This window comes from Rhinoderma darwinii, chromosome 4 (genome assembly GCF_050947455.1).
Source record: "Rhinoderma darwinii isolate aRhiDar2 chromosome 4, aRhiDar2.hap1, whole genome shotgun sequence".
Taxonomy (NCBI): Eukaryota; Metazoa; Chordata; class Amphibia; order Anura; family Rhinodermatidae; genus Rhinoderma; species Rhinoderma darwinii.
This window is the reverse complement of record NC_134690.1, coordinates 146,330,204-146,355,140: the sequence shown is the minus strand read 5'-3', so window position 1 is coordinate 146,355,140 and position 24,937 is coordinate 146,330,204. Positions and strand designations below refer to the sequence as shown.

At 41.7% G+C, this 24,937-nt stretch overlaps 1 protein-coding gene across 2 annotated transcripts in view; it reads left to right on the top strand.

The window, feature by feature from the left end:
- GNB4 (G protein subunit beta 4) overlaps positions 1–23,467 on the top strand; it is a 130,196-nt gene extending 106,729 nt beyond the window's left edge. For both annotated transcript variants that reach the window (XM_075861656.1, XM_075861655.1), the window contains exons 2-10: positions 1,646–1,754; positions 5,061–5,099; positions 5,187–5,293; positions 7,191–7,254; positions 8,029–8,191; positions 12,307–12,373; positions 13,192–13,393; positions 15,646–15,862; positions 18,755–23,467. In XM_075861656.1, coding sequence (XP_075717771.1) covers positions 1,698–1,754; positions 5,061–5,099; positions 5,187–5,293; positions 7,191–7,254; positions 8,029–8,191; positions 12,307–12,373; positions 13,192–13,393; positions 15,646–15,862; positions 18,755–18,861 — 1,023 coding nt within the window. In that variant the 5' untranslated portion in view covers positions 1,646–1,697 and the 3' untranslated portion in view covers positions 18,862–23,467. The remainder of the gene's footprint in view (positions 1–1,645; positions 1,755–5,060; positions 5,100–5,186; positions 5,294–7,190; positions 7,255–8,028; positions 8,192–12,306; positions 12,374–13,191; positions 13,394–15,645; positions 15,863–18,754) is intronic.
- The last annotated feature ends 1,470 nt before the right edge of the window (positions 23,468–24,937 follow it).

The window sequence follows — 24,937 nt, the reverse complement described above, 5'->3', positions numbered from 1 at the left end:
TTCACTATGCGATCTTCTTCTGATCGCTTTTATAATACGCTGCAATACTTCTGTATTGCGGCGTATTATTGCCTGTCTGTGTAAAACTGACAGGCACCTGCTAGGTAGGGCCTCTGGCAGGCATCCACTACAGGCAGTCCTGGGGGTCTTTGTTAGGCCCCCGGCTGCCATAGAAGCCATTGGCACCCCACATATGTAATCCTAGTTTCTATACTATAAGAAATTAAGCAATTACTATTTGGAAGAAGCACCAGTCCCTGCCTTGCTGTACTATGTAGAATAATGGTACTGTTCTGTTTACCTAGCGACCATTTTTTTGTAGTGGTTTTGGGTCATTTCTTAGATTCGATAAGGTATTGTAAACCTGAGGTGGTAACACCGCAATGTTTACCTTAGTTTTCATATGACTGGCAGCCTGTGTCACCAGCTATCAGTTACTATGTGGAAGCGGAGGGTGAAGCAGCGTTTACTTCCTTACCAGAGGCGTGGCAGAAGGTTTCCTGTTTTTGTGCTAAATGTCTGATGGAGGCACCTCTGCTTCATACACTTCCAGAGCTGTATGCGGGAGAAGACAATAGCTCCGTGACCTCAGATCAAGGTTGCACCCAAGATCGTTTCCTGTTTTGCCTCCTGGTGGGGATGGCCTGAAGCACAGCCTAGAGCCATGATCCTACCAGGCGTGTACATAGGGACCTGTATGTGTATATAGGGACCCTAGCAGCTAAAACGGCATGTCACAATTCTGTTCATCTCAAAGATGTGCTTTTCCCTTTCAATAGGCAAAAACATGTAGCTGCTCATCGTTTGTGACGTTCACATGCCGCACGCTTTTATTTCTTACATTTGTCACTATAACGGACATCTATATTATGCCCTAATACAACCATACTAGAGTGTTTATCTCTTTATTTTCTTTTAGGTATAGCACCGGTTTAATATATTGAAGTCGTTGTAATCGGGGAAGAATTGCCAATACGATTATTTAGTTAATATGATTTTTCTTTAATTGATTTTGAACCTCCCCAGTAGATATTGTACCCTTGGCGGCAGCACCCCCCCCCCCCCCCCCCTCGAAGGTTCTGTTCAGCACCCATGAACTCTCTTTCGAGGGGCTGTTTTAACCCTTCATGGACATTATCTCGGACAAGAAGATACATTGTAGGTTATGTCAGAAAAGTGGCAGTGCGGGTTTGATAAAATTTGTTTGAAGAAGCACATCGGCAATTTTTTTTATTTTAAAGTATTACTGAGTAAGACCTTCACTTTTTTGCACATATAATAACTCGCCAGCAATATTCTATTGTTGTCATTTTGGTTTTTCCCAGCTTCGTTGCATCTCTATATTTTTAACCCTTTTTATATGGCCAGCTGTGTCATGTGATCTCAGTCTGACCACCAAAACCGGCACTCGTGTATGTTACTGTAAAACCATAGGAAGAATTTTAGAAATTGTCCGTTTCTAGTTTGGTCATCCTTCCTTGCCTCCTGTCCCCTACCGGAATAAACTGCCACTGCACCGTCAAAGCAATTGAGTAGATGCGAGAATCTTGTGGGCTTATGATGTGTGATTTTTATTTTATTCATCGTACATCAGAAAGTTATGTAAGCGGTGACTAATTGACTTCATGTATTTTGCTCTTTTTAGATCTGTTCTTGCAGTTTGTGGCCAAGGTGTGTAATAGTGCCAGGCTTTCAAGATGAGTGAACTGGAGCAGTTACGACAAGAAGCAGAGCAGCTGCGGAATCAGATCCGAGTAAGACCTTCATATCATATGCTATATGTACAAATGCCTGACCTCTAGCGAAGAACCGCTGGGAGGGATCTCCTGGGCCGGGATCCTATAGAAAGAAGTTGGCACTTTAGCAAACAACTAGAACTGCACTTTACACAATATATCACAGAGATTATCTGTTTAGTTGTTTTATTTGTCTATAGTTTACTATACAAATGTTTTAATTGGCCTTAATGACTAAGAATTGTTTTTTTTACTGTCGCGTTCCAAGAGCCATAACTTTATTTTTATTTTTTTCGTTTTTTTTTTACCTTGTCGACATAAGGGCTTGTTTTTTGCGGGACGAGTTGCATTTTTCCATTGCACCATTTTTTGATCCATATATAATATATTGATTAACTTTTTTATTAGCTTTATTTTAGGAGAGAATTTAAAATAAACAGCTATTCCAGCATTGTCTTTCGCGATATAAATTTACGCCTTTCACTGTGCGGCGTAAATAACATGTTACCTTTATTATATGGGTCAGCTCGATTATGAGGATACCAAATATATAAAGGTTTTATAGGTATTCCTACATTTGCACAATAAAAAGCCTTTTAACCTCTTAACGACGAAGGACGGATATATCCGTCCTGTGAAGGTGCTAGTTCCCGCAAAAGGACGGATATATCTGCCCTTTGATCGCGTGGGTACTGCCAGTGTACCCATGCGATCAGCGGCAGGAGCACGGCTGTTATACACAGCCTGGCTCCTGCTGCAACTGCCGGAATCGAAGCGCGCTCAAATTACGGCGGTTTAGCCCATTAGATGCTGCTTTAACAGCGACCCCTATTGTGTTTGACAGAGGAAGGGAGCTCCCTCTGTCACCCAATCGGCGCACCCGCAAAGAAATCGCGGGGCACCGTCGGGTTTCCATGCCACCCGGGGGCCTAACAAAGACTTCTCGTCACAACGCCCACTTGGTCAAAAGTTAAATAACGCTCAGTTGGGAATTAAGAAAGTCATTAGCATAAATCTAAAATAGGTCATAACTTGGTCAAAATGTATTGTTTTTCTTAATAAAAAACACTGCTGTGATTACATTACAGCGCTGATCACATTATGTAGAAGATAGGCCACTTATAATGTGGTGACAGAGCCTCTTTAAATAAAGTTTATGAAAGAAAATATATTAGTCAAAATAAAATAAAAGCACTTTTCCCCCCAAAAAAGTGGTTTTATTTAGGAAACGTGTCAAAACAAATAACACATACACATATATGGTATCCCCGCAATCGTAACGACTCGAACAATAAAATTAACACATTAAACCGCCGGATGAACAGCGTAAAAAAAAAATGCAAAAAAACAACGCCAAAATTCTTTCTTTTCTCCCATTCCCCAAATAAAAAATAAAATAAAGATTAATCTAGAGTTCCTATGTACCCCAAAATAGTACTAATGAAAACCACACCTTGGCCCGCAAAAATCAAGCCCACATACGGCCACGTCGACGGAAAAATAAAAAAGTTACGACTCTTGGAACGCGGCGATGCAAAAACAAGTAATTTTTTTTTCTAAAAGGCTTTTTATTGTGCAAACGTAGGAAAACCTTTATATATTTGGTATCCCCGTAATCGTGCCGACCCATAGAATAAAGTTAACATGTTATTTACGCTGCATAGTAAACGGCGTAAATTTATAAGGTGAAAATTAATGCTGTAATAGCTGCTTATTTTCAATTCTCTCCTAAAATAAAGTTAATAAAAGTTAATCAATATGTTATAAGCATCTAATTACAAAATACAACTCGTCCCGCAAAAAAAAAAGCCCTTATACGGCTATGTCGACGGAATAAAAAAAAAGTTACGACTTGGAATGTGACCGTGGAAAAACAAAAAAATAATCCTTGGTCATTAACGTGCAAAATGGCCTGGTCATTAAGGGGTTAAAAAAATTATTTGTTTTTGCATCGCCCCTTTCCAAGAGCTGTAACTTTTTTTTCTCTTTTTCCGTCGCTGTAGCCATATGTGTGCTTGTTTTTTGTGGGAGATGTAGTTTTCATTAGTACTATTTTAGGGTACATGGGACTTATTGATTAACTTTTTTTTTTTTATGGGGGGAAAGGGAGAAAAAAAATAATTTTGTCGTTTTTCTTTGGATGCCGATCACCCGGCGGTTCGAGTTGTTACGATCGTGGCGATACCTTTATATCTGTATGTGTTGGTTTTTTTGGTTTTGTTTTTTACCCTTTTACTAAACAAAACCATTTTATTTATACTGTAATATATTTTTTTCATTATTTATTTATTTTTTGTCCCACTAAGGGACTTCACTTTGCGATCTTTTTATCGCAGATATAATGCTTTGGTATACCAAAGCGTTACTGCCTGTCAGTATAAAACTGACAGGCAGTGGCCTAATAGGCATTTGTCGAAGACAGACCTGGGGGACTTTCTTAGGCTTCCGGCTGCCATGGAAACCCATCGTCGCCCGCAATCGCATCGAGGGTGTGCCGATGGGGTGACAGAGGGAGCTCCCTCCCTCTGTCAATTACATTAGTTGCCGTGATTGCTAATGACAGCGACATCTAAGGGCCAGTTCACACAGAGTTTTTTGATGCGGAAACCGCGTCGGGTAACGTGCCAAAAAACGGCCGAAAATGCCTCCCATTGATTTTAATGGGAGACGGAGGCGTTTTTTTCCCGCGTGCGGAAAAAACGTCTTGTGGTTAAAAGAAGCGACATGCCCTATCTTCGGCCGTTTACATCTCTGACCACCCATTGACATCAATAGGAGGCAGAGAAAGCGTATTTCGCTGCGTTTTTTTGCCCATGGCACTTAATGGCTGCGGGCGAAAAACTCAGCAAAAAACTTGGCAAACAACATGGAGGCAGATCAAAATTTCCTGCCTGCAAAAAAAACTCAGTGTGAACATAGCCTAAGGGGTTAAACTGCCGTAATTGGAGAGGTATTCGATTCCGGCAAGTGTGGCAGGAGCCCAGCTGTGTATGACAGCCATGCTCCTGCTGCTGATCTCGTGGGCACAGTGGCAGTAGCCACGAGATCAGAGTGACGGATATATCCGTCGCTATGCAGATAAATCCGTCACTTGTCGTTACAGGGTTGCTGGAAGATTCCCTGCTTCTTGTTTAGCAGAACCATTGACCATATACATTTGTGAGTCCCTTCCGGACAAGTTTTATGTGCAGAATGTAGGATGATCTATGTAATCTAGAATTTGGTTTACTGCATGCACAATACATGTTTTCATTACACTGATACTTTAGGTATAAAGTCTGGAATATTGCATTTGTGACTCCTTTTTCTTTCCTCCACTCTTAGGATGCCCGGAAAGCATGCAGCGACACCACTCTGGTTCAGGTACATTGTGACTTTTGTGATGCTCTGTGTTCTCTTTTCCACTGTTCCCCTATAACTTTTTTCTTGTTGATTTTCTCGCCACTATAGATTACAACCAGTTTGGACTCTGTAGGTCGAATCCAAATGCGAACTCGACGCACATTGCGAGGTCACTTAGCCAAAATTTATGCCATGCACTGGGGTTCAGATTCAAGGTATGTGTTCTTTATACCAATATTAACCCTTTCATGACCGAGGGTCATTTATACCCATGCCCAGATCAAATTTTCCATTTCTGATCTGCACTTTTTTAAACGATAATATCTTTGCAACCGCTTTGAATATCACAACTATTTTTACTTTGTGTTTTTTTTTTTTTCTGCAAGCCCTATGAGGCTTTAATTTTCTAGATTAGTTTCATTAATTCCATGTTTTTAATTTTTATTATGAGCAGACAAATCACAAAAAATTTGAAAAAAACCCACTCTTTTGTATTTTTTTTTTAGATATATATATATATATATATAAATATATAATCTATATTGTGTGTGTATGTATGTATGTATATATATATATATATATATATATATATATATATATATATATATATATATATATATATAACACGTGAAAAAAAGGGCAGTTCACAACGGATCAACTGTCAATTTTTCTTGGCTGTTTTACATCAATGTGTCTCAAAATTTGAATCCATTTCCCGACCGTCTGACCGTTTTTCAACGACCTTTGTCATCCATTTTTCATGGGCGTTAAAAAAAAAAAAAAAATATAAAAATTAAAATGAATGAATTTTATTCGTTAGTTTTTTTTTTTTGTTGCAGCCACCTGAACACACCATAATGCCCATGTAGATAGTGACGCAATACCACTGTAGATAGTGCCACATTGCCCACTGTAGCTAGTGCCAGTGCCCACATAGTGCCCACTGTAAATAGTGCCACAGTGCCCACTGTAGATAGTGCCCTTGTAAATGGTGCCACACTCCCTGCGGATTGCACCCCCCCTGTACATAGCAACATCCCCTCTGTAGATTGCGCCACCCCCCCTGTACATATCAACATCCCCTCTGTATATTGTGCCACTTCCCTTGCACATAGCGCCACTTCCCCTGTATATATCAGCACCCCCTTCCTGTAAATAGCACAACTGTAAATCCATGTAGGAGCGGAATCCATATGGCCGGGAATTCCTTTCCTACAGGGAGCCCCTGATGTCTCTGTCCATATATGGACAAACTCTAAAAGCGGAATCCCCTGCCTCCGCGTCAGAAGTGCTGTGGCCGGGGATTCCGCTTCAGGAGTAGCCCCTGAAGTCTCTGTCCATATATGGATAGTGACGCCAGGGGCTTCTCCAGTAGCGGAATCCCCGACACAGAGCGATCTGACTCCGTGGATTCCACTCCTAGAGAGAGAGGCTGACGTCACTGTCCATGTATGGATAATGACGCCAGGGGCTTCTCCAGTACAGGAATCCCTGGTCAGGTGTCGGCCGGGGATTCCGTTCATAGAGAGCCCCTGAATGTTGACTGTGATGTCAGGGGCTCTCTAGAAGCGGAATCCCAGGCACAGAGCGATCTGACACCGGGAATTCCGCTCCTAGTGTGAGTTTAGGTGGCACTATCTACGGGGGGCACTATTTATAGCGGGGAAGGCGAGACATCGGGGGCTCTCTAGGAGGGGAATCTTAGGTAGCGCTATCTGCAGGGGGTTTTGCGCTATCTACAGTGGGGGGTGTAGTCCGGAGCTCTTAAAGCCCCCAGCAAACAAGAGTGCAGCGCTGCTCACACTGAAGCTGCACTGCACTCATTCAGCCCCGTTCAAGGCTGTCCATGTTTATAAATGTGGCAACTGCATGGGGCATCGGCAGTTGGAACGTATATAGCCGTATGGCAGTCGTGAAGGGGTTCGGATTAAACCTACAACGCTTCAGAAGGATCATCTGGGCCTTTGATGCCTGCCTCGTGATTTTTCTTTACTATTAATAAGGATGTGCTTCTAGATGAATCTGGGTATTTTACAGTATGTGAATTTTAGTATAAAATGCTTACATTGCTTCTATTTGTCCTTCTGATTTGTATGATCTGTATTTCCCTAGGCTACTAGTGAGTGCATCTCAAGATGGGAAATTAATTATTTGGGACAGTTATACAACAAATAAGGTAAATTAATTTCTGAACATTTCTTCTTGTTTAGCTCTCCTGTGTACAAGCTAATACTCATGGTCAAACCGTTGCCTCGACATGATCATCAATATATTTGTTAAACTGGTCGTGTAATCCTGACAATACCTTTTTTATATGCCCTATTAAGGCATATGGATGTCATAGCTCAGGAAAGGAGGGGTCCCCACACTCATGGCCTCCCTCTATGAGACTGGACGAAGAGCCCCGTAGTTCTCGCTCATTGAGATCTGGTCTCCATGTTTTACATGGACGACCAATCTTTTGAATGCCCGCAAATAATACTAAATCCATGTATCGGCCACTATAGGGGAAATGTATAGCTGGCTGCATTTGGTAATATAACGGGGGTCTCTGGAACCTCACCCGCGGCTTTTATATTAAAGAGGTTATCTATTCTGCTACGACCCCTATACATTCCGTTACCTCAGGACGCCAATGCATTAAGTGTGTAAACAATATATTGGCTATATCCACACTGCGTTGGCAGTGTACATTCAGGTGTATGCACCAGGAAATGCTCTGATGCATTCCCTGAGTGGGTCAATGGTGGCCTATAGGTGACGTATGCAACACAGTTGAGTACGTCTGAGGTTTGTTTGGGGAAAGAGAAAATCAGTGTGAACAGAGCCTCACAATGTTTTTATGCATGTGTTGTATTATATATAACAAAGTACAAAACTGTAGAAGATGATGCAGATGTAAGTTTGGCCCAGTTGGTCTGATGATAAAGAATTCTCTGGCTTCTTTTAGATGCATGCCATTCCTCTGCGGTCCTCCTGGGTGATGACTTGTGCTTATGCACCATCTGGAAACTACGTAGCTTGTGGAGGGTTAGACAACATCTGCTCCATTTACAATCTGAAAACCAGAGAAGGAAACGTGCGAGTGAGTCGAGAGCTCCCAGGACACACAGGTAAGATCTATGGAACACACAAAAAAAAATTTGCTTTGTTTTTATGTTTGTTTTTTTAATAAATTGCCAACTCCGATCTATGCTATTCTACTGTACAGATCAGGGATTATGTGGTTACTCTGTGATATCGGGAACCTGCAGAACCGGGAGATGCAATGCAGAGTCTATTTGGCCACCTTGAGATAGGATGTGATAATAGAAATACGAACATGTGGCATAAGTAAAGGTGTAGCCTAGCCTTTATGGGTTTTATGTAAGAAGTTTGTAGGAACAATGTCCCAATTCCTTACTGTTCTGATCTAATAAGTTGTTAAACTTGCCATAGAGAATGATCGACTCAAGACTCAGACCTTCACTTTTCTTATTAGAAAGGGAGTGTTCAGATCCGCGTTTACTTGTGTGTAAGTCACTTTACGTTTATGTCCGTGATTGTAAATCGTGTCTTTGAAGTAAACTTGTATTTTAAGTTTGGTCTTTCTGTTGTTGTCCTTCAACTAAAGAGGTGATCACGTCCCGTTCTTTATTAACCCCTTAGTGACCAGCCTATTTTAGGCCCTAATGACCAAGCTATTATTTCGTTTTTCTATAGTCGCATTCAATAAACTATACGTTTTTTTAAATTCTTCCGTCGACATAGCTGTGTAAGGTCTTGTTTTTTGCGGGATTAGTTGTACTTTTTAATGGCAGCATTTTGGGTTCGATATCATTTTTTGATTAACTTTTTTATGAACTTTTTTTGGGGGGGAAATAGAAAAAACCCCAGAAATTCCGCCATTGTTCTATGCGTTTTTAATTGACCCCGTTCACTGTGCGGCGTAAATAACATGTTACTTTTATTCTATGGGTCGAATGAAAACACTTTTGAACTAAAATTATTTATTTTTGCATCGTCTCTTTCCAAGAGCCGTAATTTTTTTTTATTTTTCCGTCAATGTAGTTATATGAGGGCTTGTTTCCTGCGGGACGAGACGTAGTTTTGATTGGTACTGTTTTGGGGTACGTGGGACTTATTGATTAACTTTTATTATGACTTTTTTGGGGGCAATGGAAAAAAATAGCAATTTCGCCATTGTTTTTTGTGTTTTGTGTTTTTTTTGTTGTTTTTTACGATGTTCACCTTGCTTTTTAAGTTACATACTAACTTTATTGTTTGGGTCATTACGGTTGCGGCGATACCATATATTGTGCAACATGTAGAAATGAAAAATGGTTGGCACTGCCTTAGCTTGCAATGTCACAGACGCTCTGCTTCAGCTCGCTGGGACCTGTAGTTCGACAGCCTTTGTCTGGCGGTGCTCAGTGCGTGTTGACGTTAGTTTCAGCAAATGACAACATGTAGAAAAGACAGCACGGCACTCACCATTTGCAAAAGGTTGCTCTTTATTCCAAGATTGAGGCAGGCAACACGGGATTCAAAAGACAACAGAGCCGACTGTTTCACGTCCTTCAGACGCCTTGATAAAGCGTCTGGAGGACGTGAAACAGTTGGCTCTGTTGTCTTTGCTGTCTTCTTTTCTACATGTTGCGATACCATATATGTGTACTTTTTATTTATTTTTTACACTTTTACTAAATCCACTTCTTATGGAAAAAAAATGGTTTTATTTTATTATTTTTTTACTGTCATTTTTATTAATCTTTATTTCACATTTATTACTTATTTTATTAGTCCCACTAGGGGACTTTACTATGCGATCTTTAAATCGCTGCTATAATTCTTTGGTATACTTAGGCAATAATGCTTTGGTATACTGTCAGTGTAAATCTGGTGCGTCCAAATAGGCATATGCCCAGGGCAGACCTGGGGGCCTTTAACAGGCCCCCGGCTGCCATGGCACTCCATCGGAGGCCCGCGATTTCAGTTGTGGGCCACCGATGGATGACAGAGGGAGCTCACTCTCTCTGCAAATGATTTAAATGCCGCAGTCGGTAATGACTGCGGCATTTAACGGGTTAAACGGCTGCGCTCAAAGTAAACTTCGATGGTGGCCGGCGGAGCAGGAACCTGGCTGTCATCAGAAGCCGAGCCCTGGCTCCAGCCTGCACGGGACACCCGTGCAGGGCTTAGACTGGGCCGCCGCGAAAAGGCGGCGGCCTAGCCTAAGGCTTCTTTGTGACCGCCGTGAAAAGGCGTTTTGGTGGTCACTAAGGGGTTAAAGGGAGTCAGGTACATTTTTGGTGACAATCAAACTAGCAACGGAGTAATATAGTGTAGGCTCACCTGAATCTAAATTTTTATTATCTTTTTCCCCCTTTTCCACATGGGTGCCTCCTTTGCAGAGAAAATCACTTTATTCAACATATGCAAATAAGCTTTTTGGAGCAACGAGGGCGTCACCGTTGAAAGGGGCCAGGCAGTATAAAAGCCGAGTTCACTCCTGGCCCCGTAGTTTCCTGAACTCGCCCGCGCCCCTTCATAATCGGCGCATGCGCAGTACATCCTTGACGTTTCACCGGTCTAATCCGCTGCGCTTCGCATGCGCCCATTACAACAGACTACACCCGGAAGAGACGGACCTTGGCATCTCAAAGCAGAAGAGGGTGTCGTTTTCTGTAATAAGCGCAGTACAGCTGATTAGACCGGTGAAACGTCAAGGATGTACTGCGCATGCGCAGATTATAATGCGGAGACTCCGGGGCCAGGCGTGAACTCGGCTTTTACACTGCCTGGCCCCTGTCAATCAAAGAAAGAAGGGAGGGAGGGAAGGACTAGGGATAGAAGGCAGAGCATTTTGTAGTATCGGTGATTCCCTCGTTGCTCCAAAATGCTAACTTGCATATATAGAATAAAGTGATTTTCTTTGCAAAGGCGGCACCCATGTGAAAAAGGAAAAACAAACGTTATATTCAGATAAGCCTGCACTATATTACCCTGTTGCTAGTTTGATAGGTACATTTCTGTTGACAGACTCCCTTCACATTTAACGTGGCCATAGAGCTCAATTGTCAGACGGAGGCCAAAATAGTTTTCTTTTTGCCTCCGCTTTACCTGGTATATGTTGGTTTACAAAAAAAAGTGTGTGTGGTTGTGTTGTGGCGTGGCAGCCACCTCTGGAGAACCTACACTTACAAATTTATAGAACTGTATAAAGGACAATTCCTGCATATTTACCTACAATAGGAATGATTTCCTTTACGGAGCTTTATTCTCCTTTTAGTGTATTCCCTCCGGTTAGTCTGTCGGCAGTATACAGTGTGCTGTTTGGCTCTGTTCTGCCTGCAGCGCTGCATACATAAACTGTCATAAAACGGCCTGTGTCTGCTGGTGAGCGCCCCAGCAAGCCGAATAATGGAATTTCATTTCCCAAAAGACCTGCTGTTTATTGGATCACTCGGTCTGATAAAGGCGCTATATTAGGCAGTTGCATAGATAGGTCTTCACTACTCTTCTAGTGTACTCTTCACGAGGCAGTCCTAAATTATCAAATTAAAATCATATTTTAGTGTGATGTGAAGTCAATGTAAAATTTGTATTACATTTCTGGTAAAAGAAGTGGTGCACACTGTTCCATAGTCCGTACTGGATCATGGCGTTATATTGGCACTTTAACATGAAAACTTCTAATAAAACATTTTATGCAAAATCCATTTGTATTTGGCTTTGACAATGGTGCAAACATATTTGGAAGTTTCTTCTCCCTGTTCATATAATGTCCTGTCACAGGGGCGGTCACTTTACACATCAAGCGAGCACCGATTGACAATACAGCATGTTGATCGCCGCTTGTTTGCTCTATTTACATGAAGCAAATATCGCAGGTATGGGGATGAACAATCGGTAATATAATCCAGTTCATCACACATTCTTTATCTTGGCGCCGGCACATCCCGTTTACACGTGATGCCGACACTTTTTTCTGGCCGCAAAAAAGATCAGATTAGCCAGCGAACTAGCGTTTGCTTCACAGGACAGTAATCGAGGATGAGCTTGTTCGCCCCATCATTTGCCCATGTAAAAGGGTCTTCAGTCATGTGACCGTATTGGGTGGATTTCACATGCTGGGATGCAGTTACTGAAAGCCTTTTTTCAAAGTTGAGTAAAGTGCTGCATGAATCCGCTTTATAGTTGTACTTGTCACTTACAGAGTTTTTCTTTCTGTATTTGTTACTTTTAGGATACCTATCATGTTGCCGCTTTCTAGATGACAACCAGATCGTCACAAGCTCTGGAGACACAACTTGGTAAACATTGGAGAAAAGAAAACCACCTGGAACAAAACATTTTTGTATTAAAAAATAAAGTATTGTACTATGTGGCGGACCCTTACCCCATTAAACGGGACTAAATCACCCCAGGGTTCTAAAGTGATGTCACTTTGGTCCAGTAGACCCAGTGGGTGTTCAGTTGTTTTCTCTGTAGTATAGACACGAAAACGTTACTTATACATAGATGGTCGCTTTGACGGTCAGATTAGCCACTCCCCGTTATCGGCACTAGTCATGTGATTACATCAGCTCCGCCTCTTCATTGGTAGTCAGTGGTTCTGACGACCCGTCCTCCACATCTGTCCTAAACGTGCCCCCAGTGGTCGGCTCTTCATACTGTGATGTGGCCAAATACATCTTTCTGCTTGCGCCCGGCAAAATGTAGAGGAGGAGGGAGGGGTTCGGGCTGCACGTGATGTAATTGACCCGCCGATTTGAATGCCCTCTGAAAGAAAATCGGAGTGCCATAATCATGTGACTGGTGTTGATAATGGGGTTAGAATGGTCAATCTGAATGCCAGAGCGCCGATCTATATGTAAGTAACTCTGTCTTTATAAACCTGTTAGCCGGAAACCCCTTTAATTACTTACAGATATCATCACTGAATTAAATCCACTAATGCAGGTAATTCTATAAAATGTGGGCATCACGATGTATGATCATAGCAGCTTTTTATAACTTTGGAGGGCACAACCATCCGCAGTAAAATATGGTGCATCTAGAAATGTGTGTAAATGGATGAAGTAAAATTCCTCCGCTAAAGATTTGATCTATATACTATATGTTTTTTCAGTGCTTTGTGGGATATAGAGACTGGACAGCAAACCACAACGTTTACAGGACACACTGGAGATGTGATGAGTCTGTCTCTGAGCCCTGACATGAGGACCTTTGTCTCTGGCGCGTGTGATGCTTCTTCTAAGTTGTGGGATATTCGTGACGGCATGTGCAGGCAGTCTTTCACTGGGCATGTTTCTGATATCAACGCAGTCTGTGTAAGTAACACTGGAAGGCTGACATGACCTCAAATCTAACATGCCCTTCTCTCGTCACTTTAACATGTTACTGAAGATTCCTCACTCAAGTTGGGCACTGCAGGTCCTTTGTTATTTTATCGGCAGGGTGCACGTCTGGATGGCATTTTATGGAACATTACTCAACAGCGCTGAGATGGCATCTTTCTATTGCAGTAGTTTGAGTCTCTATAATAAAAACTGTTGGAGTAGGTGAGATTCAGGTCCATTATATTAGGCACGCCTTGCAATGGATTACTTATTCCTAAGTTTGGGAGAGAAAATCGTATTTATCTGGACATAAAGACATCACTATAGATGTACACCCATTATACACACCTGACTAGTACCACATTCTATCATCAGAAGAGGGTAGCAAAATTAATCTATTTGCATTTTTTGTGAATTGTTGCCATAACAATTTTTCTCCCATTGTTGGCTGTATTGCACGTTCAAGAGGTTATAGGTATTGCCGTATTTTTCGGAATATAAGACACAGTTTTTAGCAAGAATAAATCTTGCTAAAAAATCCCTGCGTCTTATAGTCGTCAGTCACCGCCTGACCGCTTCTTACTTAACCCCTTCCCGACCCATGATGTGCCAGCACATCATGGAGGTGGGAGGGGATGATTGGAGCGGAGCGGGCTCACACGCTGAGCCCGCTACATACACTGCAGGTGTCAGCTGTGTTTTACAGCTGACACGCTGCTCTAACGGCCAGGAACCGTGATGGCGCTGTTCCTGGCCGTTTAACTATGTAGTGACCGCAGCATTTATAGGGTTTTCCCATGAAGGACGTTTATGGCATATCCACAGGATATATCATAAATGTCAGATAGATGCAGGTCCTATCTCTAGAACGGGGCCCCCTAAACCCCGTTCTAGCTCACTCTGCTCCGCTGCCTCCTGGCCACTTCCTGGTTAGGTGGTTGGGAGTGATGGAAACCGCCGAGAGCTTGCCATGCTACGGTGTTTCCGTAACTCCCATAGAAGTGAATGGGAGTTACGGAAACAACGTAGCACTGCAAGCTACGCTGTTTCCGGAACTCCGTAGCTTTGACAACAGCGTACATGGTAGAGTTACGGAAACGGCATAACTCGCTGAGCTACGCTGCTTCCCTAACTCCCATAGAACTGAATAGTAGTTACGGAAACAGCGTAGCATTCTACGCTGCTTCTGTAACTGCCATTCACTACTATGGGAGTTATGGAAACAGCGTATCTCAGCGAGTTATGCCGTTTCCGTAACTCTACCATGTACGCTGTTTCCGTAACTCATCCATGTACTGCAGTGTAATGTACCAGCGATCTAATGATCGCTGCTTCAAGTCCCCTTGGGGAACTAATAAAATGTGTAAAAAAAAAAAAAAGTTAGATACAGTTTCAGGAGTGTAAAAAAAATATTAGAGGTAACAAAAAAAACCTTTTCCAATTTTTGCCCCAAGCGCAAGGCAAAAAAGAAAAAGGAATGAAATAAAAAGTCATTAAAAAAAAATCGTATGTACCAAAAAATGGCTCTCAGAATGTGGTGAAACAGAACAAATTATTATTTTTAACAAATAGTTTTTGCTTTGTAAAAGTAGTAAAATTCTTAATTTTTTTCCAATATTTTGTTGTCTAAAACCTGGGTGCGTCTCTTATAGTCCCAAAAATACGGTAAGTATTGCTCAGCCGACAGCCATCCGCCCTGATTCCCATAATAAAAGGGATGTCAGAAGTTTGTTGAGCGTTTAGTTACCCTTTGACATGTCATTGTGACATGTCAGAAGTTTTGATGGGGGTCCGAGCACTGAGACCCCCACCAATCGCTAGAACGAAGAGGCAGAAGCAGTAGCGTGTGCGCTGAGCCACTTCATTTCTGTTTGGCTTTTTCCGTAAATCGTTGTAGCGGTGTACGGACTCCATAGAAAGTCTATGAGTCCGTACACGCTACATCGGCTTTCTGGAAAAAGCCGAACAGAAATGAAGTGGCTCAGCGCTCACACGAGTGCTTCTACCGCTTCGTTTTAGCGTTTTTTTTTTTTTTTTTGTGGGTCTCTGTGCGCGTACCCCCACCTATCAAAACTTCTGACATGTCACTATGACGTGTCAGAAGTTTGAACGTTTAGTTACCCTTTAAGTGGCTGCCGCATGCTGCTTATCTCCCTCTAAATCAGGATTGGACAGATTACAAATATTGTATAGGTTGGATTTTATTGTATTTAAGAGGTGTTTTATTTCTATTTCTGTTTTAGTTCTTCCCTAATGGGCATGCATTCGCCACTGGCTCTGATGATGCTACTTGCCGGCTGTTTGACTTGCGTGCGGACCAGGAGTTGATGATGTATTCTCATGACAATATTATCTGCGGTATCACATCCGTAGCTTTCTCAAAAAGTGGGCGCCTGTTACTAGCCGGATATGATGATTTCAACTGCAATGTGTGGGACACTTTGAAAGGAGAGAGAGCTGGTAAGTGTTTGCTGGCGTCCTAGTTGCACAGTATAGCGCTGCTTCTCTTCTGTGCTTGTTAGGGCTGATTTACTACTGTGGATCTAGAAAGTGTTGAAAAATGTGTTACGTTTTGGTTCAATTTTGATGATTGTCCCTCACCAGACACTTGAAGTGTTTTGAAAAAGGGTCGTGGTTTGTTGAAAAGAAGCATGGCTTATGTGCACCATAAGTCTGGAAAAAAATTTGTCTCAAAGTGTTAGATACTTATCCTTTTTAACCCCTTCCCGACATTTGACGTATCCATACGCCAAAGTCGGGTAGGGGAAGTATGGAGCAGGCTCACACAGTGAGCTCGCTCCATACGATGCCGGTGTCGGCTGTATGTTACAGCCGACACTTCAGAGTAACTAGCGGCATCGTCCTCGAGCGCGATCCCGCTAGTTTAACTCGTTAAATTCTGCGGTCAATACCGACCGCAGCATTTAAATTGTCAGAGGGGGGCGACGCCCCCTCTAACAGCTCATTGCGCCTCCCGCAACGCAACTGCGGGGGGGGGGGGGCGATGGTTGCTATGGCTGCCTGGGGGCTTATTGAACGCCCCCAGGTCCGCCATCTGTGTACACCTATTAAGCCTTGCCTCCGGCAGGGCTTAATAGCTGCCTGTCAGAATCACGATATACTGCAATACATTAGTATTGCAGTATATAGTGCAAGCAATCTAACGATCACTGGTTGAAGTCCCGTAGGGGGACTAATAAAAAATGTAAAAATTAGTTAAAGTTTTTTTGTGTGTAAAAGTTAAAAAAAAAAACATTTTCCCCCTAGGGCATAGTAAAAAAAGAAATATATAAACATAATTGGTATCGTGGCGTCCGTACAAGTCTGAACTATTAGAATATATCATTATTTAACCCGCACGGTGAACGCCGTAAAAAAAAAAAAATGTAAACGCCAGAATGTCTATTTTTTGGTCACCTAATCTCCCACAAAAAAATGAAATAAAAAGTGATCAAACCGTTGCATGTACACCAAAATGGTATTATTAAAAACGACAGCTTATCCCGCAAAAAATAAGCCCTCATACCACTTATTCGACCGAAAAAGAAAAAACGTATGGCTCTCGGAATTTGGCGACGCAAAATACATTTTCTTTTTTACACTTAGGTTTTTACATGTAAAAGTAGTAAAATATAGAAAAAACGATATATATTTGGTATCACCTTAATCGTATTGACCACAGAATAAAGTTAACATGTTGTTTTAATTGCACAGTAAATTCCGTAAAAACAGCGCGCAAAAAAACATGGAGGAATCGCTGGTTTTTTCATTTTCTACCCCACAAATAATTTTTTTCCCGTTTCCTAGTACATTATACAGCAATATAAATGGTGCTACGAAAAACGACAACTCGTTCCCACAAAAATCAAGCCCTCATAGTACTATATCGACGGAAAAATAACTTTCAGATTTTAATTTTTCGTTTTTTCCTCCCCACATTCCTGCTTCCGCCTCCGCTCCTATGCCTTGCGCCTTCGCTTCCTTGAACATATGGCCGGAAGCCGCGGCCGGAAGTCGTTATCTTACTGTCCGGCCGCGGCTTCCGGTCCACATGAAAATTGCGCCGGATTTCGCTCTGCTAACGAGCTTCGTTTTGGTCTGTGTGGGAGCGGCGCATGCGTCGTTCCCACACAGACGGCATACAGCATAGTGAATGGAACGGCTCCCGTTCGCATTCTCTATGGGGATGTATGTGCCGTATTCCATCTCTGTATGTGTCGTTGATCGGCACATACAGAGATGGAAAAAAAAATGGCAGCCCCCATAGGGAAGAAAAAATAAGAAAAAAGTAAAAAGTAGAACATGAGAACACAAATACATTTTATTTTTTTATCATACTAAAAGCAATATGATAAAAAAAAACAAAAAACAAAAAACATTTCAGGAGACCTTCCCTTTAAGGCTGAGTTCAAATGGGGCAGATGTGCTTCGTAATGGTCCACTGCATATCCACAGGGAATTCCGGGTGAAAAACCGCGCTAAATTGTGGTGCCGTTTTTTTGCTCCTAATGTCCGCTGCGGGAAAACTGTAGACCTGCTGGCAGACCGGCCTCCTAAGATTATGTTTTATCCCAGGAGACCACTGCAGCCTGTTATTTGCTGCAGCGGTGGTCACATGGGATGAGACCTCATCCCAGGAGGCCTGCCTGAGGAACGTCAGAGGTAAGTATATGTTTTTGTTTTTTTCGAAGTTGCGATTTTTGCAGAGCATTCGCTGCGATTCCACCGCCAAAGTCACAACACTTGAGTGTTTGTTGCGCCTTTTAGATCCCCATTGTATTCAATGGGGAAAACTCACAACAAAATAGCGGCGATTCCGCTAACACAATTGATATGCTACGGTTAAAAAAACAAAACGCACTGCAGGTCAATTTGTGTGCAGAATCTCCGCATATCAACTACCCAGCGTGTGGTTGAGATTTCTTGAAATCTCATCCACTCCTGCTATTGTATTATGCTGCGGATTTTCCGCAACTAAAAACGTTGAGGAAAATTTGTAGAATTTACGCCACGTGTGGACTAGCCCTAAGGGCGTTGGCACATGAACTATGCCTCCGTTATTGCGGCATGCTTCTAGGCGAAAATATTTCTGCAATACGGCAGCACACGGAGTGTTCCGTGCCTCCATACAGACTCCCGAACACAGTTCTTCTATGTGCACAAGACTTTATGTTGCACAAGACCATTAGCCCAAAATGACAAGGGGAAAAGACTACGTTGTCAAAACTAGATGTTCATTTTAATGTAATTAAATGATTTTCTTCTGTGACATATTTGTTTGTCCCGTAAAAGAAGGGTTATGTCACTGGTGCTGCAGCGTGTAACCCGCTTGTGTCTATTCTGTCTCCACAGGAGTCCTTGCTGGTCACGATAACCGCGTGAGCTGTTTAGGTGTAACCGACGATGGCATGGCTGTAGCTACAGGGTCTTGGGACAGTTTTCTCAGAATCTGGAATTAACTTTGGCAAAGATAAATGATCTTGTAAATTCTCCACCGAGATCTGGAGAGGTCAATGCTGCAGCCTATAGCTGTGAAATAATAACATTTCTACCTTGTATTTGCAGGTGAAGTTTTTCTATTCACTGATTATTATTACACAAAAAAAAAGGCTTTCTTTAAACTAGTAAAAATCAAGTGAAGTCATAAGGGTTCAAAGGGGAAAGAGCATTGGTGACTATTTAAAGGGGCTAGCACACAGGATCATGGTGACCAAGAGTCTAGGAGCCAGTCTTTATTTTGTGGTTTGGTTAAGTTGTTTTAACCCTTTTGCTGCTAGAAAAGTCGGTTATGCGTATTAGACCTTTACAGCAGCCACACGGTTAAAAGATTTCTGCTTTGTGCTCAAAGTCTGCTGAGTCTGTACTTACTGATATTTTTTTTTATTATTATTTTTGTACATAATTGAATGTACACACTATAGCAGCCGATCATGTAATGTTTGTATGTAAAAAAAAAAAAGAAAAGAAAAAAAAATTCACAAAAAGAGAAAAAAAAAAAACGAAGAAAAATGAAATAATGCCTTTTTTATTTAAAGAATATGAATTGTAGCTTTTTTTTTGAACGCCACAATAGTTAAGTGATAAATATACTTGATTGTCGTTTTTATTTTTCATTTTTTATTTTTCTTTGTGAACTTGCTGTGTATGAAATGAAGTCATTGCTTTGTATTTGTATCCATACGGTTGTAGTATATCTTCACGTTTAGGCAGGCCAGATTTTAACCTTGTTCACTACTCCCGTGCCCCTATATTGTATGGCATATTGGAACAGAGAATCTCTAGCTAGTGTTATGTACTGATGCCATTGTGCAGTACAAGAAATATGCAGGAAAATTCAATCCACTATTCCAGTTGCTGACTTGAATGCACTAATGTAAATTGCTAAATTTTCCATCTTCCTGCACTGAAAGAAAAAAAAAATAGAAATTTCTCCTAATATTCTTAGTATTGTTTTTTTTTTTCGGCACCCAATGACCTGATAATCCAGTATGAAACCCTACTATAAGGCTTTACTCTGTAACTTTAACTTGGCCTATAACTTTATGGGAGCATAGAATTCGTGTCACTCGTGGAGAGCACTGATCATATACACTATACTGTAGCCCTATAGGCAAGTCGGAGGAACTACACTGTGTTGGACTGTTGTAAGTTGTGATGCATTAGACGCCTTTCTATAATTGTGCAGCCAACACAAATGTCACCTCATCAATCACCCTCTGTTGTAATGCCACATGCCACTTTGTCTTGTGTTTGCGTCACACAAATGACCCCCCCCCCCCCCCCCCAGAGGCTCCATATCTCTTGGCTTTAAATTCAACATTCCAAAAAAAACTTCAGTATCGGCCTCCGTAGGTAAAAGCTGCCTGCTCTGAACATGGCCGTCTGTTAAGTAAATAAAATCTATGCTTGATAATGGAATTATTTATTTTTTCTCTTTCCCACTTAAAGTTGTCCAGTGCCAAATCAGGTTGTCCTTCAGTATTTGGACTGGTAGTCCACCTCTTTCCTGCAGACGGTAGAGGCAGCCACTTTATTTGTGAAGTCCGTAGTCGAGAATCCACCTTATTCAGGACATGAGCCCAGAAATGGGCGGCATGTGCCGTGGGTAGGTGACCAGTGTATGGTAAGCTCTAGATCTCATCTGTAATACACTGTGCCTTCTGTCACGTTTCTTCTCAAAAGTGCCGATAAATACCAGTCAGGTGACGTCATCAAAATCTAGATGTTTTTGCACAAGTATTATATTTATAATTCATATGAAGGACCAAATTGTGACTGGGATTCAGTATTATCTGCATTGTTCAGGAGCAGCCCCCCCATCCTGTAACTGAAGGAATGGGAAGCCTTTTGACATGTGCGACCATAATGGTGTTCCCTTTGAGCACAACTTTTTGAAACCAAACAGACTTCAGCACATGACATAATGTGTCTCCCCCTGTGGACTGTGATTTCAGTACACTTAACCATGCTGCAAAGTCCTGACGGTACATCATTCTGACATTTGTAAACTTTGCAACCCCAAATTGTGATATTAGTAAGTTAGATCTGGTTGTGATGGGAAGCGGCGGGGCGTTTTAGGCCTTATTCACACGAGCGTATGTTACGTCCGTGTTATGCGCGTTAAAACAGTGGACGTCACCCGGACCTATGCAATTCAATGGGGCCATTCAGACATTGTGTTTTTCACGTAGCGTGTGCCCGCTTACGTGAAATTACTGCATGTCCTATTCTTGTGCGTTTTTTGAGCATCACGCACCCATTGAAGTCAATGGGTGTGTGAAAATCACGGACAGCACACGGACGTACATCCGCGTGCTGTCCGATTTACGCAACATTTGCTAAAGAAATGATGAGAAAAAGAAAACCACCTTCAGTTTTTTTTTTTGCTGACGTAAACAGCGCAGACAAGCACCGTACACGGATGTCACACGGAACTGCAACGCAACAAAAACGCTGCACTTGTAACGCACGCAAAACGGACACGATTGTGTGAATAAGGCCTTAAGAAATCTGATTCTGTGTGATCAGGTCCTGTACATTGCTAGTTAAAATAGCCAGAGCACCATTTTTAGTAAAAAAAAAAATCTCCTAGTATGTTCTGAGGTGAAATATATTCTAAAGAGACATTAGACACAATATTAACAGTGGAGTAAAAGATTTTTAGTTTCCCATTTAATACACTAACTGTACCAGGGGTGTAGTGTATGTTGGGTATAGTAGCTTCTCCATCACCAAGGTACCCACATACTCCTCGTGTGAGACGTCAACCCCCTAAAAATTCTTCTGCTTGTTCTCTCTGATGTTCTTTTGATAAGTTTGGGGAATTCACTATGTGCCAATATTTAACCCTTTGTATTAATCCCAACTACTGTAATGTATTTTATTTGCCTTCCCCCCCTTATGTTTACTTGTTACAATGGAAACGGCCTCTGTGCCACCCACGCCTGTAGGCAATTCACCTTGACCTAATACCTGTCCTATAACAGGGGCAGCTCTTCTGTGGAATGAACCTACATTATTGGGAATGTAAGCGGTCTATTCATTGAGGGCAAGTGATGGTTAACGCTTCATCCTCAGTCACATCATTGATTCCTACTGAATAAGTGGGTAGAATTGGGGTTCTCCCACAGCATGGCTAGCCCAGCATGTGCACAGATGACTGGTACATTTTAAGTGACATTTTGAGAGTGAAGGAACATCACATTACCACAGCCTGTATAAAATGGCTGCGTCTTTCCCTCTATGCTGTGCTTCATAGCATGGTGGAGCTGGCCACATTGCCTCACCCCTTGTGCAATTACCAGGCTGTTTATAACTAGACTGTGCCAATTTGCTGCACTCGGCCTTGATCCTACTGTGTCTTACAGTCCCATACATCTGTGACGTAAACCAAAATGTTGAAAATGGCCACACGCTTCTTCCTCATGGGACAGAGAAGACCACTTTCACTAAGTGACTTGAGTGGAACTGTAGTCTGCATAATACGAACACTGCACTTTCCCCTGTCAGTATAAACTGCTAATTCCGAATTACATTCCAACACTCTAATGAAAGATGCTCGTCGCTATCAGTTTGAAGTAAGGCATTCACACGTTTCGGTGACAGCCGACTATTTTACGTCCTGAGCTTGTAGAACTCCGGAGGTTTGAGTGGCAGAATCTCAGACTGCTTTTGTGCAAATAATGAAGCATGGGTTAATGGCGCACCTCGTATACATACTCTGGCATGCATGCTGGTGAAATCTCTTCCTAAGTTTCGAAGCACCATCGGCCTTGTCTCTCTCCTATTTTTATCCAATTGCTGGTTGTATAAAATACATGCAGAATGTTTAATGCCGTGTCGTGTGGTAATATGTGCAAACAGTGTTACTGATCGATATAACCTGATAATAAACACATTACATGTGCCTCACAAATTCTTCTACCACACAGTGTGCTAGGGTTCCAGTTAACATGGACTTCAGTGGAGAGTAGTTCTAGATCTTTACAGCCTTTTATTGCTTTCTTTACATAGTGGTGCTTAATCCTGTGTGTTTCTCCATTCTAGAAGGGAGGGGGAGGGGAAGGCGGGAAAAAGAAAAAGCATCTTTTAACATGTGAGTTCTTACACTTTCTATCCATAGAAGTCCAAGATTTAGTCGCTTTTGAGGAAACCTTGTTTTGTTGCTGTAATATATATATCTACACTTTACAGGAGGACAGTTCTCACACATTCATTTTATAACATTTTTACTCATGTGTTGCTGACAAAAGGCTTTATAAATATGGATTCTGAATTAATTCTGCACTGCCTTTTGCATTGTGTATGTATTAAGAACTGTCTTAAAGGTTTTAAGCCAATTAAAAACCAGGGACGTGCCATGTTTCGTTTTTTTTTCTCCCTCCCTTATAACAGTCACTGTTGTATAAAAGATTTCCCTGTGAAATAATCACTTGCTATAAACGTTTTGTTTTATATTTTTCCACAATTTGATTTTTTTTCTTTGTATTTGTACAGTGGCTCAGTGAAACCAATATGTTGCCATGAATTGATATTGTAACCAATAAACAAGTGCTTTTAACCAGATACGTGTTGTATGTGCTTATTCATTGTGGAGTGACTGCATTTTGAACTGAGAGAGGCAGAAAATAAAATCAACGCCTGCCAGCTGCTGATGTAGATTTGCGCCATTTTCCCAATATTGCGCTTAGGACATTTTACTTATTTCCATATTTGTTGAATGATAAAGGTCAATGTTTTGTGCAGATTTGTTCTACTTAACCAGTTATTTCTGGGTTTCTTTGGCACAGTTTACACCAAAACCTAGTTTTAAATTGATTATTTTGCACTGAAGATGAGTCACCGATTTCCTACACTCAACAAGCGATGGCGTATCGCAAGGCCCCTGTATTTCTGGTAGGACCCCTGGAAATCAGCAAGTGATGACATGTCTCTAGCAATATGCCATTACTGAGATAGGGAAACCCCTTTATTAGCGTCTCCTATAGTGCAATGGCAGTTTATATAGCAATCTGATGTAGAAAAAATAATGGCTAGTGTAAAAACTATACATCCCAGGATAAGAATCACCAGCGCACACTCTGTAGCAATTGTGCCAGCAAGGAATGATGTGAGACCAGCAGAGCTCCTGGGACAAATTCAAAATCCATGGCCTACCTTTTTTATGTGCCATTTATAATATTGGTGTCTTATTATGGGGCCGAGGGACCTTAGGGCCTCCTCTGGTATCCGGATGCGACTGCCACGTTGCACCCCTATAGCTATGCAGCTGGAGACCAGCTCTGAACACAGGCTGTACAAAATAATATATTTTAAAAAAGTTGCTCAGTTTTCATATGTTAACTTTTATTTAAAGGTGGAAATACTTTTAATACACCGTGACTGGCCAAAGCACCGTCAATAGAATACAGGTGCCACATATGGTCAACATGACAGCCTCTCGCCATTCACAGGATTTAGCCTGCATTCTCTTGCCAGCGACAAGGAAGGCATTGGTCTTTACGACAAGGTGTTTGTAGGCATCATTTTGTTTCCTCCATTTATAACACCAGATGAGGGTTAAGAGGTAAAAAGGAAACCTGGATTATCTACGAAAAAAAAATAGCAAAAATGACATCTCCAGCCCAACAAATCGTTATAGCTGTTTAACGCATGCTAAAAATGGCTAAACGGTGTCTGGTCCTGAAGACTAAAAATTGCCTGGTTCTGAACCGGTTAAAACGCATGCTGCATAGAGCTTTCGCCAATGATAACCGCTGCTTCAAACTAAGCGTGCATTTATTTATTTTTTGCAAAAATGTGATTTACGTATTTTTCCTCATATCGCAGATACATTTTATCACGTTTTATTGACTTCTAGGGGAAGAATGCAGTTGTAATTCAGACTGAAAGCGCACGCTGAAAATTTCTAGATGTGGACCGAATGGTTTGCAGTCTCCCTTAGTTTGACTTTATTAGTGCGGAGCTCAAAAAAGAGATTGAGGCAGCGAAGTCTTTGGTAGATACCCCTGGTTTTGATAAAAAAGATAAAATCCT